General features: G+C 50.8%; 1 protein-coding gene across 1 annotated transcript in view; it reads right to left on the bottom strand.

Annotated features, from left to right (window-relative positions):
• The window catches only part of CDC73 (cell division cycle 73), a 1,222,960-nt gene that overhangs the window by 330,902 nt on the left and 875,993 nt on the right, over positions 1 to 16,065 (bottom strand). The window contains exon 14 of the mRNA XM_069641358.1: positions 11,169 to 11,330. Coding sequence (XP_069497459.1) covers positions 11,169 to 11,330 — 162 coding nt within the window. The remainder of the gene's footprint in view (positions 1 to 11,168; positions 11,331 to 16,065) is intronic.

The raw sequence follows: 16,065 nt of genomic DNA, 5'->3' as shown, positions 1-16,065 counted from the left end.
TCGTACCTCCAGACGTAGTTGTGGGATGTGGTCTCGGTCAGGTTTTCACAGTACCTTATTTTAAAGAAAAAGATGCAGCTGGAGACTTAAGTTCCTGGCAGTTCCTGCAGATCTCGCTGTTCCTGGGCCTCAGTCGTGGGGACAAGAGGGAGGATGTCAGGGGACTCCTGCACTGCACGTGGACTGGTCACAAAGATGGCAAACTGGCAAATCTTCGATCCTGGTAGCTGTCTTCAAGCGCACAAACTGGTGTCCTTCTCCCTGGTTATTCGGTTTCCTGCAGCACTCTGAGGAAAATACAACCAGCTCCGAGAATGGTGTCCAGGTGGCTTACGAGTTGATTGGTCCCACCAACTCAAAGGGAGAAGTCGTCCTTGAAGGGCTTCTCTGTCGAGATGAACTTGGCGATTCGGACCTGCAGCAGGACTTCACCGGGCAAGCCAACGGTCCAGGAGTTGGACAGTCAGCCAGCCAATCACGCCAGAGTGCATTAGGGTCTTGTAGGAGACTAAGCAGAGGGAGTTGTGGGCACCTCCCTCACTTCCTGCCCACCCCACACAATCTGGCGCCAGAGGCGGTCTTCAGTCCTGAAGCCCGCCAAAGGCATTGAAACAAAGGGACCAAACCTAGTTTGGCACGCAGAAAAACTCTAGAAGGACCTTTCCAAAAAGAAATGGCAAAAGACCGGGACCTTTTTAAACAAAGGGGGCTGAAGCACCATCTTGGAAAACATGGCTCCCGTGATTTTTAGCTACCCGTGTTCACGGTCGGGGAAAAAAACTGTAGTCCCCTTTCCTCCATACTGTATGGGTGTCCCTTCCAAGGTACAGGAGACGGATCCTTTTTCACCAGAAAAAAACGTTCCCTTTAAATTTAGAGGCGTGCGGGGGTGCAGCCCAGGGAGCATGCTCTGCCCTGACTCCGCCCTCCGACGCCACACCTCAGTCCCCATTGACTCATCGACAATAGATTTAACATTGCCTAATGACACCAGTATTATTAGGGGGGAGGTTGGTGGGACATATGGAGGAAAGGGTCTATGGACTAAGTATGTTAGTAGTGAGTTACTACGGTGGGCAACTTATAATTACTCTTACGTCCCATCCCTTTTCCTCCATACTGTATGGGCGATTACAACTGATTGTAGCACCAGGGTGGAGAGGAGTCCCTCCTTAAACAAGATGGTTCCTGAGAACCACCTGTCCGAAAGCCACATCAGATCTAGAGCCGGCATCCAAACAGTAATGCTTGCAGAAAGCCGAGGGAGAGTCCCAAGTGGCCGCCCTGCTTATGACTTGCCAAAGGACATGGCGCTGGAATGCGATGGCCGTGTCCTTGGCCCTGACTGCGTAGGCATGCATGTTGGGCGGAAGTGACTTGTGCTGGCCCCAGTATGCTTCTTTGATGGCAGAGACCCTCCAGCGGGATATGGAAGCCTTCGAGGCCCGATAGCCTGGTCTTGAGCCTCCGAAAGTGACAAACAGGGTGTCCGACTTGCGGAAGACCTTGGTCCTGTCCAAGTAGAATCTTAGGGCACGCCTGACATCCAGGCAGTGCAGCACTCTGTGCTTCGTCCTTGGGAAAAAAATATAGAAAGGACTATTTCCTCGTTCAAGTGGAACGCAGACAGGACCTTGGGCAGACATTCCAGGTGAATCTGCATGGCTACCTTGTCCTTATGAAAGGTGGTACATGGTTCTGAGACGACCAGCGCCTGGATCTCGCCGACTCTGCGAGCCGAGGTAAGACCGACTAGTAAGGCCGTCTTGATGGTGACCAGCCTGATTTTCACCGACGCCATTGGCTCGAATGGTTTGTGCACCAGGGCACCTAAGAATATGTTAAGGTCCCACACAGGGTGTGGTCTCTTGACGGGCGGCTAGAGCTTAGCGAGACCGATCAGATGCTTCTTGACTATAGGGTTGGAGGAGGAGAAAGCGCCCGCCTCCGAGTTCCTCTAAGCCCCAATGGATGCATCGTATGCGCGGCAGGTGTCCACCTGCACGCCAGAATGAGCAAGGTGCGCCGAAAAGGAGAGCACACCGTCCAAAGTGCATACCAAGGGGTCAATACCCTTGGAGTCAGCCCAGTGGCAGAATCTGGTCCATTTGCTTTTGTACTGGGCCCTGGTGGCTTTGCTCCTGGCACCCTGTATGATCTCCAGATTAGCCCGTGAGAGGCTATGATGCCAGAGCGTTACCTGCTCAGGTACCACGCTGTGAGGGCTAGTTTCCCTGGGGCAGGGTGGAGGACTGTGCCCCCTGCTGTGCCAGAAGATGTGCTGGGCCCGTCTGAAGGTGAATTTGGGGCACCTCCGAGAGGCTGAGAAGCTCCGAAAACCATGGCCTATCAGAATAATGAGGACTCGGCGAGACTCCTTGATTTTGCAATTTACCCTGTGGATCAGGAGAGTGTGCGGAAAGGCGTAGGCTTTCATGCCGGTAAACTGGAGGTGAAATGCATCGCCCACAGAGCCGGGGCCCTGACCTTGCCAGGATGCGAACTGGGGACACTTCTTGTTGTGCCAGGTGGCAAAGATCCATGTGGGGGTGACCCCACCTGTTGAAGATCTGAAGAACCTTGTTTAGCTGCCACTCTTAATTGTCTGCTCCGATCCTGCTGAGCCTGTCCGCTTCCAGGTTGGATTCCCCCAAGAGGTGGGCTGCCGTGAGGTAAATGTCGTTTTCTAGGGCCCACTCCTACATGCTGATCGCCAGTCTGCACGGAGGAGGGGATCTGGTGCCTCCCCGCTTGTTGGCACATTACATGCTGGTCGAGTTGTGTGTCTGGATGAGGACAACCTTGCCCCTGAGAAGGGGTAGGAATGCTCTGTGCGCTAGCCAGATGGTGTTCAGCTCCAACCAATTGATGTGGTATTCCTGCTCCTGTCGAGTCCAGGTGCCGTAGACTGCAAGGCCGTCCAGGGTGGTTCCCCAGCCCTTAAGCGAAGAGTCTGTGGCGACTGTGGCCTGTGCGGGGGGTGGTCGAAAGGGCTTGCCTGTCCGTAGGTTGCAGTCCCTGGACCACCATGTTAGGTCAGGGTGGAGAGATGGAGGGACGTTGATCTCAGATTGAGAGCCCCTCTCCTGGTTCCATGAGGCCACAAAGTGCAGCTGAATCCTCGTCATCCTTAGTCTCGTGTGTGGAACGGCCAATAGGAACGCTGCCAGTAAACCCAGGAGATGTTGGTACCACCATGCCGAGGTCACCTCTCTGCTGAGGAAGTGGGTGGTGGCCCTCTTGATGGCCGAGATTTTGTCCTCCGACGGGAAGACCTTCTCCGAGCACATGTCCCAGATGGGGCCCAGGAAGGTCAGAGTCTGCGTGGGCTGCAGCTGTGACTTATTGAGATTGAACGAGAAGCCCAGATCGTGTAGTATGTTCATAATGGCATGGGCAGAGTGGTGAACCGCTTCCGGAGATGTAGCCCTGACGAGCCAGTCGTCGAGGTATGGGTAGATGGAGACCCTGCGCTCTGAGAAGGGCCGCCACGACATTCATGAGTCTGGTTAAGACCTTGGGGGCCGAGTTGAGGCCAAAAGGAAGGACCTTGTATTGAAAACGGTAGCCCATGATCCTGAAACATAGGAAAGAAGGATGGGGCTGCCAAATCAGGACGTGTAGGTACACGTCCTTCAGATCCAGGGAGCACATCCAATCTCCCTTGTCCAATGTCTCTGCTATAGAAGCTGGCATAACCATCTAGAATTTTTGTAGGGGTAACGAGAGGTTGAGGGTGAAAAGGTCCAGCACAACTCAGGCGCGCCTGGTTCTTCTGAATGGCAAAAATCCTGGAGTAAAAGCCAAAGCCTTGCTGGGAGGCTGGGACTTCCTCCACTGCCTGGCTCTCTACGAGCGACCGTATCTATGCCAAAAGAGTTGCTGTCCCAATCTGTGGGAGTGGAGGGGAGGAGAGGCTAGAATAGGAAGGCGGTACCCCATGGATACTACGGATAGGATCCAGAGGTCAGCGGAATTCTGGCACCAGAACTGTGCATGGAGAACAAGCCTGTCCCCCCCCATCCTCCCACCAGAGTCACGTGGACCCAAAGGGGCGTATCATGCCTTCTTTCCCTCTGAGGCTGACGCTGAGGAGGGGGAACTGGAAAAAGTCCTTACTCCCCACTACCCCTTTTGTTGCTTGTGTCAGCTCCGAGACATTGAATGGTACGGCTGCCTGGATCTGCGTTCCTGGAAGCCGCAGAACCCTCCATATGTACGACCCCCTTTCCGAGCACTGCTGAGATTGGGTATACATCTTGGGCATGGCCTTTGTAAGGATGGATAAAGACTTTGCCGTTTGTGAGCTGTTTTGTCCAGCTCCTCGTCCGTAGAGTGGAAGAGGTCCCCCACCCACCCCTCGAACGGTAGATCTAGAATGCGCTCCTGGACATTCGGGTTGAATTTCGTTGCCCGGAGCCAGGCTGCTCTTCTCATGTCTGTGGCAATACAGATGGCACGGCCTGAGGTATCGATATGAGCCACTGTGGACTCCATGAGGCCAAGCGCCATCAGCTTGACTTCAGCTTGCCGCCTTAAAGCGCGATTGGCTCTGGGTGGCGAGTTCCGGGAGGAAGTCTGTAATTTCCCGCCATAATCTCTGGTTGCCGGCAGCCAGCATGGCATCAGCGTTGGCCTGACGTAATGTAAAGCGGCGGTGGAATAGAGTTTCTTGCCATATGCCTCCAAGATCTTCTCCTTTCCTAGCAGCGCCACAGAGGAAGAGGCCGAGGACGACTGAGGCTTGGAGTAGTAATGCCGCAGTGATCAACGAACAGTGTGGCTGAGGATGGGCCAAAAGCGTGTATCCCCCCCCCCTCTACCTGCCTGTAATTGGCATCCAGGCATCGACTGATCGGCTGGGCTGAGTGGGGTTTGGCCAGGGAGACTACATCAGTCTGCATAGGAATTCCCGATTTGGCAGAAGGGCGTCCCATGAGGACTTCAGCCAGAACCCCCTCTGCCGGCTGCTCGACCTCGGGTTGGGGAGGCCCAGGTACTCCGCCAAACCAGCAAGACATTCAGGGAAGGCCCTGGCTGAGTAGCCGCCCTCTCATCCGTATCCTGCATATCTGGAGGATCTTGTGGAGGAGTAGACGGCGCTGGAGGCTGGAGTACAGAGCCCGCAACTAGAGTCTGAGGAGGCGGCGGAGGTTGCACAGCTGGCTCTGGAGCCGGAGGAGGCGGCTGCACCGGGGCCCGATGGAGGAGTCTGTGGAGCCGCTAGCATGGTGGGAATGACTTCCCTGATGGCGTTTTTGATAACCCCCATCTGAGGTGACTTCATGAGGCCGAGGAACTTCTCAAAGAGCACCTCCTCACTGGCCAAAGAGGTGGCAGGAGGTGCCGAAAGGCTAGCAGGGAGCTGCTGGAGTGGCTACATACCCTGTCCATATGGACGCCATGGAAAGCTGCCCTGTGCAACTGAGGAGTAGACTGTAGGCCACGTACCTGGTTGAGGCCAGTCCCACCTTGACAGTCGTTTTTCGCCGAACTCCTAGAATGGCGTCGGACGAATGCCTCTTTCTAGCGCGGCGGCCATTTTGTCGAGCTGTCTCCCACGTGCCTGCAATGTGGTGCTCAGCCAGCTGGGCCCGGCTTCGTCCAAGTCTCTTGCTTGTGGATCAAGAAGCCTACCCTGCTCCTCGGGCCTAGGCTCGGTAGGTGCGACACCCTCGACCCAGGGGTCGGTAGAGCTGCGTTTAGGCACCCACTCTGATGTATTGCCGGTATTAGGGCGTAGCCCCTTGGACATATTGCAGGCATTAGGAAGTAGCCCCTCTGACGTACTGCCGTTATTAGGGCGAAGCCCCTCGGCCATGGTGTCGGTAAAAGGGCAGAGTCCCTCGGGTGTAGACCCGGCAAAATAACCTTCTGGTCCCTCAACACTGCGCCCGGAAGGATCCGAGGATCCCTCGACCCGAAGGCCGGTAGCTGAAGCAGCCTCGGTGCGCATGCCAGTGGAAGGACCTGCCCGGTCCCTCGCGCATGGGCGAATCCCTGGGAAGGAGTCTCCCTTGCGGGGTGCGATGGAGAATATCGGCCCTACCTTGGGCCTGGTTCGATGCTTCACGAAGTTATTGAGATCCTCTGGAGGCAACCTCTGGAAGAGCTCCTCTCTCGCCCCCCACCTGGCGAGTCTGTTCTTCAGCGCCTTAGAGGACATCGAGTCACACGATGAACATGATTGCCAACCATGGTCTGGGCCAAGGCAAGGTAGGCAGAGGGCGTGGGGGTCTGAAGTTGGGAAGAGCCCATTGTAGGATGGACACCTGCTGAACCTTGTAGAAGTCGACAAGCGCCGGGGAGGAGCATGACACCCAAGGACAGAGTACCTGAATGATGGATAAAACAAAAAAAAAAAGACAGTAGTATCCGTGTGTGAAATTACATGGACAAAGTCAAACTCAGGAGCGCTGGTGAATTCAGCCCGTTCCCGTGGATGCGCAAAACGGTCTGGGGTGTGGCGCCGAATGGCAGAGTTAGGGCAGCGCATACTCCCTGGGCCGCACCCTAGCGCGCCTCTAAATTTAAAGGGGGAGAAGGTTATTTCTGGTGAAAAAGGTTCTGTCTCCCGTCCCTTGAAAAGGATGCCCATATAGTATGGAGGAAAGGGGACCGGACGTAAGAGTAAGGAAGGACGTACCCCTAGTACAACCCTATCCTTGTGGAACACAGTAAAGTGCCTTCAATTCACTCTCACTGCGAGCGGATCGAATCGCAACCAAGAAAACAGTCTTGAAAGACAACAGTCTCAAAGGACAAGTGTGCAAAGATTCAAATGGAGCACCCATCAGGAATTTCAAGACCAAATTCAGATCCCAAACCGGCACCTGAAAGGTGACGGCGGGACACATTAGTAGGACCTTTTATAAATTGGGAAATCAAAGGAATCTTAAGGAACATTCCTCAGACGAGCGCTTTAAGACAAAGACAGAACCAAGGGAATGGAACACTGAACAGGATCAACATCTCATCCTCTGCGCCAGTCGCAAGACTTACGCCAACGGTACAGGGACTAGGTTGCCGGCCGCCTGGCCGAAAGCAACACCTCCATCACGTCATCCGGGAGGTCAGAATCCTTAGATCTTAACCTTTCAGATACCAAGCGTGAAGGTTGAGAGTCTTGACCTGTGGATGGAGAACCCGACCCCCTCTCGGGGAGGGAAGACGACGTGGAGGGCAGATGGACATTTCTAGAAGGTCCGGGTACCGCGCTCTCCGGGCCCAATCTGGAGCAATGAGGATCATGTGGGATCCAAACCTTCCCAACCTCCTTAACACTTGAGGAATGATGGGGACCGGAGGAAACTCGTACAGTAGTGGGAATGACCAATACACGACAAATGCGTCTCCCAAGGCTCCTCTCGGAGGAAATTCCCCTCGAGCAGAATCTCTCACACTTCCGGTTGACACTGGTCGCAAAGAGATCCACTTGTGGTGTTCCCCAAAGAGCGAAGATCTCCAGAAGGACTTCCGGAGCCAACTTCCATTCGTGAGAGACCGTGCTCTGCCTGCTCAGAGCGTCCGCCGCCGCATTCTACTCTCTGGCCAGATATACTGCCGAGTGTGATATGCTGTGCTGGATTACCCAGAACCAGAGCTGCATCGCCTCCCTGCAGAACGGGAGTGGCCCTAACCACCCCCTTTTTTGTTGAGGTAATGCATGGCCACTGTGTTGTCTGTCATGATCAGGACACTCTTCCTCCGCAGACACGGCAGAAAAGCCTTCAGGGCCAGCCCGATGGCCCTCAGCTCTAACAGGTTGATGTGGAGTTTAGACTCCGACGGAGACCAACGACCGCTGGCGGTCAGATCGTCGGCATGAGCTCCCCATCCTGTGAGGTAAGCATCCACCACTACTGTCACCTCCGGCCACAGTTGCCAAAACGGCTCCCCCTTCATCACGTTCCCCTTGTTGGCCCACCAGAGAAGATCCTGTGAGACCAAGAGTGAAATCTGAATGGGATCCGAGAATTGTGACCACTGCATCTTGAGAACCCATTGCAGGGATCTCATCCTCTGCCCGGCCTCTGGCACCAGAAAAATTCAGGATGCCATGAGGCCAAGCAACCTTAAGAATTCTAAAGCCAGGAGACGTGGGGCATGTTGACATTTTTCCACCATCTGCACAATGTGATGAGCCCTCACCTTCGGAGGCGAGCACTTCCCCAAAGGATGTGTCCAACACAGCCCCGATGTACTGGAGCTGTTGGGAAGATGTCAGATGCGACTTCTTGAAATTGAGGGAGAAGCCCAGCTTCTGGAAGGAGCAGCAGGTGAGACTGAGATGATCCATCGCTTGCTCAGGAGAAAGCGCACGGATCAGCCAGTCGTCCAGGTAGGGGTAGATGTGAATCCCCCCCTCGCCTGAGATAGGCAGCCACCAAAACCATTAGCTTGGTGAAGACCCTCAGGCGGAGGTCAATCCAAATGGCAGTAGCCGAAACTGAAAGTGTGAGCTGCCAGCCGCAAGCCTCAGGTACTTTCTGTGCTTTGGATGCATTGGCATATGAAAGTAAGCATCCTGTAGGTCCAGAGACACCAACCAATCCTGAATTCGAAGGGCCTGGAGGACCCGAGAAAGAGTGACCATTGAACGTGTCCTTCCTGAGAAGTTTGTTCAACCAATGCAAGTCCAAAATGGGTCTCAATCTCCAGTCTTTCTTTGGAATAAAAAAAATATGGGGAATAACATCCCTCGTTCCTCTGCGCTACAAGCACCAGTTCTATAGCGCCTTTCTCCAGCGGGGTCTAGATTTCCTGCACAAGGAGCGGATACGGAAGCTTCAAAGAGATTCCCCGGTGGTTTGTCGTGAGGCCGCTTTAGGAAGGAAAGGCAGTAGCCATTAGAGTTTCTATCCAGAACCCACACATACGAAGTAATAGCTCGCCATTCTTCAAGATGCTGAGACAGTCTGCCCCCAACCGGCGAACAATGGAAAATGGCCTCCTAGTTTCGGAGTAGCTGCGGCTGCACCTGAAGGCAAAGAGGCAGCTGCCTGAGCGGCTTTGGCAGCCCTTTACACCACCATGGGTACTTTTACGTTGACCCCTATGACTGGCGGCTCCTCTCCCACCAAAAGAGTAGTAACAAAAGGAACCTCCCCTCCATTGCTGTCCCCTAGGACAAAAAGGCGGAGTTTGACGCACAGCTGCGCTCAAAGATTTAGCTGCAGCTTTTGAGGTCTGCAACTTCTCAAGGCTCTCGTCAGCCTTGCTGCCAAACAAATGTGTGCCATCGAAGGGCATGGTCAAAAGACGGGCTTGCACATCAGGAGAAAAACCAGACTTCCGCAACCACGCAAATCTGCGTACAACAGTGCTCACAGCCATGGACTGGCTAACACTGTCGGCCGTGTCCAATCCCGACTGAAGGGATTTACACATGGCATCGTTGCCATCTTACACGAAAGTAAGGAGCCCATCCCTTTCTTCCCCCTCAGGAATATGCTCAGCCACTAGGGAAATAATTCCACAGAGTGTGTGAAAATCTTGCTAAGGAACAAGGGGAGTTGGCCGACTTCAGCGCCATACTCCCCGCAGAAAACACCTTGCGTGTCCAAACATCGAATCGTTGGTCGTCCCCATCAGGAGGGATGGTAGGGTACGCCGCCTGCCTCGAGGTGGCCGTAGCCGGTCGCTACTGGAAGGGTGGTATTTTTTGGTTAACGATTTGTTAACCGCCGGAAGAGATTCTGGTGTCTGCCAAGCAGCCGCCACCCTTTTCTGCAACGTAAAGTGAAAAGGTAACACTGGGTCAGAGGACGGACCTTGATCCAAAATATCAGTTAAGGCATCCTGAACAAAAGCTTCCGGAGGACTAGACCAACCAAGATATTCACTGACCCTAGCCATCAATCTCCTATAGGATGACTCAGCATGAGCCCCAGGCTCAGGTCTGCCAAACTCCACCTCATGAGAAGTGTCCAAGCCACTGGCATCATGAAGAGATTGACTTAACTCTTCCAACTGACTGTCCCCGGAAAAGACAGCAGCCACCGAGGCCTGGTGTGAAGGCAAAGCTTCGACATCTGTATCCGATGGACATGGCGCCGGAGTCGACGCAGACCTCGAGCCCTTGGCAGATTTCTGTGGTTTTGCCAGGGACAAAAACCGAGACCTGGAACCAGCATGTCTCTGGCGATGAACCTGAACCTTGTCCGAACGGGACCTCGAAGGTTCCCGATGAGTATCGCGCCGAGGACCCGAGCCCGAAGGTCCAAGAGCCACGGACCAAGACCATTACCTGCCAGCTTCTTCCGAAGGCGCAGACGGAACTGTGCCCTGGGATTGAAAAATCGCCAGCATCTGCTCCCTGACGGCTGCCTGTGCCTCTGGAGTTGAGGACTTAAATGGGACAAGCCACTTTCCTCGTGGCACCATCCTCCGAGGATGGTGAAGGCGACCGTGACTGTGCTCCCGAAAATGCCGAGATGAGGAGGACAAATGGCGGCAACCACTCCGGGACCGAGATCCTCGGGACTCCTTCCGATGAGGAGAGTCGCCCCTCAAATTGCCAGTGGACATCCCCTTAGCAGTTTTACGGGACTTACTGGGGTTAGAACCCCTACCTACCTGTAACTTCCCCTTACGCACCCACAAGGCCTGAGCAGTCAGCGACTGGCATTTAGAACAGTAGCCGGTGTCATGACTCTCGCCCAAACACCACAAACAAATGTGATGCAGGTCCGTAATTGACATCTTAGATTTGCAAGTCCCAGCAAGTCTTAAAGCCAGACCGCGGAGTCGGAGGGATCGAAGAAGAAGAGATTCACGAGGAATACACGAGGCGCGATGAGTCTCTGAAGCAAACATGTTTGCGGAAAAAATGGAACTGAGGCTACGGGTGCCGTGCGTCCCATTTATAACATCCGGTGACGTCGCCCTGGACAGGGGCCTTCAAGGGACATTGACCTGACGCCATCGACGCAGGACTCCCTCTGCCGAAAATTTTCCGAAGTACCCAGCTGTGGAGGACAACCCATTCAAAATTGTGTTTTAGATTAAAAATTAACATCCCATGAGTGAGAATGTAGCTCCACACAAACAAGACAGCACCCTTCTCTAGTTTGACCAATAAGAAGTGATCCGTCAACTAATTAAATAAGAAAACAATCATCATGGCAAGACAAAAGGTACATCATCCATTAAGAAAAATGTCGTACCAGTCTTGGGGCATAAGTTTTAATGGCTGGTCCACTACTCGATAAGGAACTGTAACACTGACTGTCGTCCCCCCAGGCTGCATCTGGTCCTTTCTTCTCTGAATTAATGTTTCATTTTCTCGCTGGCAGCCTTGTTTCTTTTTTTCCTCTGATGAAACAAACCTGGAAGCAAGAGTTGGCAGGTTTTTAGTACATTCTACTTGTTTCCGGTATTATTTACATTAGCCATTAAAACTACAAAAATGATATTGAAAGGTTTTTCAACTAATTAAACATTTGCTAGGGAGGTTTTCCAGTGCCATTCGGCGTATGGACATAACCAAAATAAAGATTGGATGCCCAAAGAAAATCCAAAGTACTCTTGGTAACATAGCAGAATACTGTCTTCACTCAGGGAAGGGGAGGGGAGGAGGCTGACGGGCAGTTAGATCTAATACATCACACAACAAGATGATAAACAGGTATACTGAACTATTTCTATTCCTTGTAAATCTGTAAAAAAATATGTATGACAAACCTGACATACCTGTAATCTTTTTGCTGACGCATGTATCTACTTGGATTCAGATGCTTTGCATAGGCCGACATCAAGTAGCTGGTGTGAAGTATTACATGTTTTATTTTCGACTTCAAAAAGGGCTGACTGGGTGTTCCTGTAATACTATCCCTATTTTTGAAGTTTACTGCACCTATGATTCCCTTTTGCGCTGAGGTCCTCAGATGGTTATTTTTCTAACCTAAGGTTGCGTAGCGTGTATAGTGAAGTGTGAATGTGAAGAACCGTTTGAAAAAGCCTCACATAAGTGACTAGTGGTCTATGGTGCTTCTGGTCCCAGCAAGAGAGGCTGGGTGGGCGCATGTGAATCTAAGCAGATACAAGCATCAGAAAGACAATTGCATGCATGTAAAGTTTGTCTTCTGAGGATTGTGGATCCGCTTAAAATCACAAGCTTTGCATAGAACTAGCAAGCAGTACCAGAAGAAGGTGGTGGGTTGAAAGAAGAAACCGGCAAACAACTGTTAACACAGCTTGTCCCATCTGTGAGAGACACATTCCTGGCCCGAGTGTCAACACAATCATCCTGTTAACATGTGTACTGAACTCCATGTAGCAGTCTTGCAGACAGCATTCATTGTGAACATGCCACTAGAAGCAAACATAGCCACTGTACCACATGTGGCGTGTGCTTTAGGCATAAAAAGCAGTTTTCGGCTTGGCAGGGTCTAACAGTGCTTAATGCATCTACAATCCATCTAGAGATAGTAGCCTTTGAGACAGGGCCCCCTTCTCTCCCGGCTGCTTCTTGTTTTCCCTGAGTGGTTTAGTTTTAGAGGTAGTACATGACAGCCCTTCGAATATCTAGTGGGTGGAGTGCTCTTTCCCAGGAATTGTAAGGATTTTGAAAGCGAGCTGGCAGCTCAATTGATTGGTTGACTTGAAACTTAGAAAAGTATTTATGAGAGACTTGTGGGTGTGTTCTTAACACCACCCTGTTTGTGTAGTGTGACAAAGTGTCACATCATGGACAAGGCATGAAGCTCACTTACTCTCCAAATAGAAATCACCATGAGAAAAGCAACCTTGTAAGTGAGATCTTTGAGGCTTGCTTTATGCATTGAATAGAAAGGGGGGCTCATGAGCTTGCTAAGGACAATAATTAAATACCATGTTAGGTGTGTGTTAGGGAGATTTATCATGTTGGTGCTTCATCCCCTCTCTTAGTGAGATTCCCCCCCTACCCCCAGACCTTTTGGCTGGACTACTGGACCTTTGTCTTTCAATCCTGAATGAGTGGAGCTTTTTTTCCCAATCATTCATTCTTTTGAGCTCTGTCTTTTGGAACTATCCTTTGTATTCACCTGTACTATGGAGTCTGTCTGCTCCATAGCTCTTAACGGCATCTGTGTTTTTCTACTGCAGCACACAGCTCCTTATGGGCAGTAAATATAGTGCGTTCTGGCTATCAAAATTGCATTTGAAATATATGCACTCTCGCCCGCAGCATCACCAATGCCTGGAAGCTCTATCCAAGGCTTCCATAGAAAAACAGGTAAATTGGTGTTGGATGGGCGAGTCGCACAGGGCAAACAAAGTCATTGTGTTTCCATAAAAAGTTGTGAAAATCATCATTTGTTGTGTAGATTAATCAAAAGCGCTCCGTTTTCTCAAATGCGTGATTTATTCAAAAACATGTGGTAGTTGACTGCTTGCAGCCGATGTGTGTTTCGACCATAGGTCGTTCAAGGCTATGAATGATGCACTTAAAGTTTACAATTATTATGCTTGGAGTTCCTCAAAACAAAATGTATATGTATACATCTCCCGAGGTCCTATAACACTTGAGCATTTGGTATTTTCTGCACCCGTTCCATATCTATTTAAGGTGGTCTTCGGATGCAGTATGTTTAGTCTGAATCTGAGGAACAATTCTGAGTCTTCATTCGGGAACCTTTTAACATATAAGACACATGGCCATAAGCATCTGTTAACAAGCAAGGGTTCCCTCCCACTTCTCTATAAACATTCCTTTTTCCTTCAAGAAACATGGCCAATGTCCCCGATAGCTATTGATGGCTATATACTGCATCACACTCCTGCATTGAAAGGAGTGCGTGGACGTCCATATGGGGGACTTATTATTGGGATCTCGAATGAGATCCCTAGCACAAAGATTCCGACTGGGGATGACAACTGTATTTGTGCTGTGGAAGTGTCTCTTTTGATAAAAGCAGCATGGGAAAGAATACTTCTAATAAATATTTACAATCCCCCAGGAGCAAGACAGAACATATCCATGAAATCCTGCATGAGCTTCTGGGTAAATGGAGAATAAGTAATGAGAAATATCTTGTGATTGTGGCCGGGGATCTCAATTGCTGTATAAACGGTGGGGGAGGTACAGGCAACAACCCGCATCCGAGTAATTATAGCCTTTGGAGACGCACTGCTTCTGATAATGAGTGTTATTGTTGGTCTGGTTTCTTCGACTGCTGGGACTTGGGGATAATCAATGGGCGAACTATGGGCGATAGACCCGGCAACAACACCTGGAAAAATGGGAAGATGTGAAGTACCCTTGACTATATTTTTACTAGTGCCGAGATAGCTTCTGTTATGGACATGGGGGTTAAGGAGATTGAATGGAGTGATCATGATCCCCTGATCATGAGTATGGGGATTCCCTCCCCGGTGCTGGGACGTGCAAATCTGGGTGATTTGGTAGTCAACCATACACTTAATCGCATCATCTGGTCTGTGTCGAATGTGTTAAGGGCTACTAAGGCCTCTGGTGAGTGGGGCATTAATCCGGTCAACAGCTTTAATCTAATGTACCTGAGCAAATTGAGAGCTGGATAGACTCCTTCTCTGACCAACATGCTTCCTGTAAAGTACGGGCAACGGTGGGGAAACCATTGAAGGATGCCTCCTAAGACCGGACTATTAGCTGAGGGAAAAATCCCAGCAACCTGGCAGACAGCGATCCTTATACCAGTGTTCAAAAAGAGCAACAGAACGGAACCTGATAATTACTGGTTACCATCTATGCTGGATTGCACCGGAAAGATGTTCGTGGCATTAATCCTTAAGGAACTTCAAAAGTGGGTGGAGGCTGCAGGGATATTAGACCAATTTTAAAGCAGGTTTAGAACTGGGTACTCCACTACTCATAATTTGTTTATTATGAATTCTCTGAGAAGTAAGGCGTTAGTACCTGCAAATCCCCCACTGTACGCTTTATGTGTAGATTTCAGGCACACCTTTGACTCGGTTAATCGATCCTTCTGTGGAGGAAACTGAGGAAGCTGTCTTGCCCTGAATCTCTTCTCCATTATCTTGAGCTCCTTCATACGAATACATTGGTGCAATTAAGGCTCGATAACCAAGGCGCAGTGACCAAACCTATCCTACACAGGAGAGGTGTAAAGCAGGGCTGCGTCACGGCCCCCACTCTCTATAATCTTTGTTTCCGATGCACCTGAATGCCTACGGGGCTGGGGGTGGGGGGGGGAATCAACTGCCCTCCCAGGGTTGGCTCTAGCCACTGCACGATACTGGCTTATGCGGACGACCTTGTGATCTTAGACCACACTTTCGGTGCGATTCTAAGATCCGCTAAACAGTTATGGCGTTATGCTGAAGACAACGAACTTGCCATCAACCATAACAAAACAAACCTGCTATTATACACAGGAGCGAAGGTGGCGAGGCCGCGTATGATGGTGGGTATAATTGAAATCAAATATACCCACTCATATAAATATCTTTGAGTCGAGTTCGATCATAGGGGAAATTATATGTCATGCATTCAGACCCGCAGAATTAAGGCTGCACAACTTACGGCATTAATTTATAAATTTACACGGGACAGGTGTGGTTTCTCGATCTGGGCAGCACGCCAACTGTATCTACAGTGCCTAGTACCTATGGTTAGGTACGGCTTAGATCCTCTTAATATGAATTTGGGGTGGCTGCAGCTGGTTGAGGGTAAGTTTTGGAGGAAGATTCTTGGCCTTCCCCAATGCATCCCTGTGGCCGCAATTAGATTAGAGCTAGGAATCATCTCCCTCAAAGCCACGGTACTAAGAAAGCGAATGGAATTCTACATCAAATTCAACAAGCCTGTTAACAGGCTCCTTATTGCGATTAAAGAGGAAATACAGGCCAGTAGACAACATGTGCTAGAAGCCCAAATGAATACATTGCTCGAAGAAATCAGCTGGTCTCCTGAGCGGGGACGGGAAAATGAGCACCTGTTTCTCAGTATACAGAAGCAACTAGATCTATGGAACTAGCAGAGCAAGTTTATACATTTTGAAAGTCTGAAAAGATACAATTACATTTTGCATGTATTGTTTACTTTTAAGAAGGCACAGCCGTACTTGAATCTCTACCCTG

Source organism: Ambystoma mexicanum, chromosome 1q (assembly GCF_040938575.1).
Source record: "Ambystoma mexicanum isolate Mex_15411 chromosome 1q, UKY_AmexF1_1, whole genome shotgun sequence".
Classification (NCBI taxonomy): domain Eukaryota; kingdom Metazoa; phylum Chordata; class Amphibia; order Caudata; family Ambystomatidae; genus Ambystoma; species Ambystoma mexicanum.
This window is presented reverse-complemented; position numbering and strand designations above follow the sequence as displayed.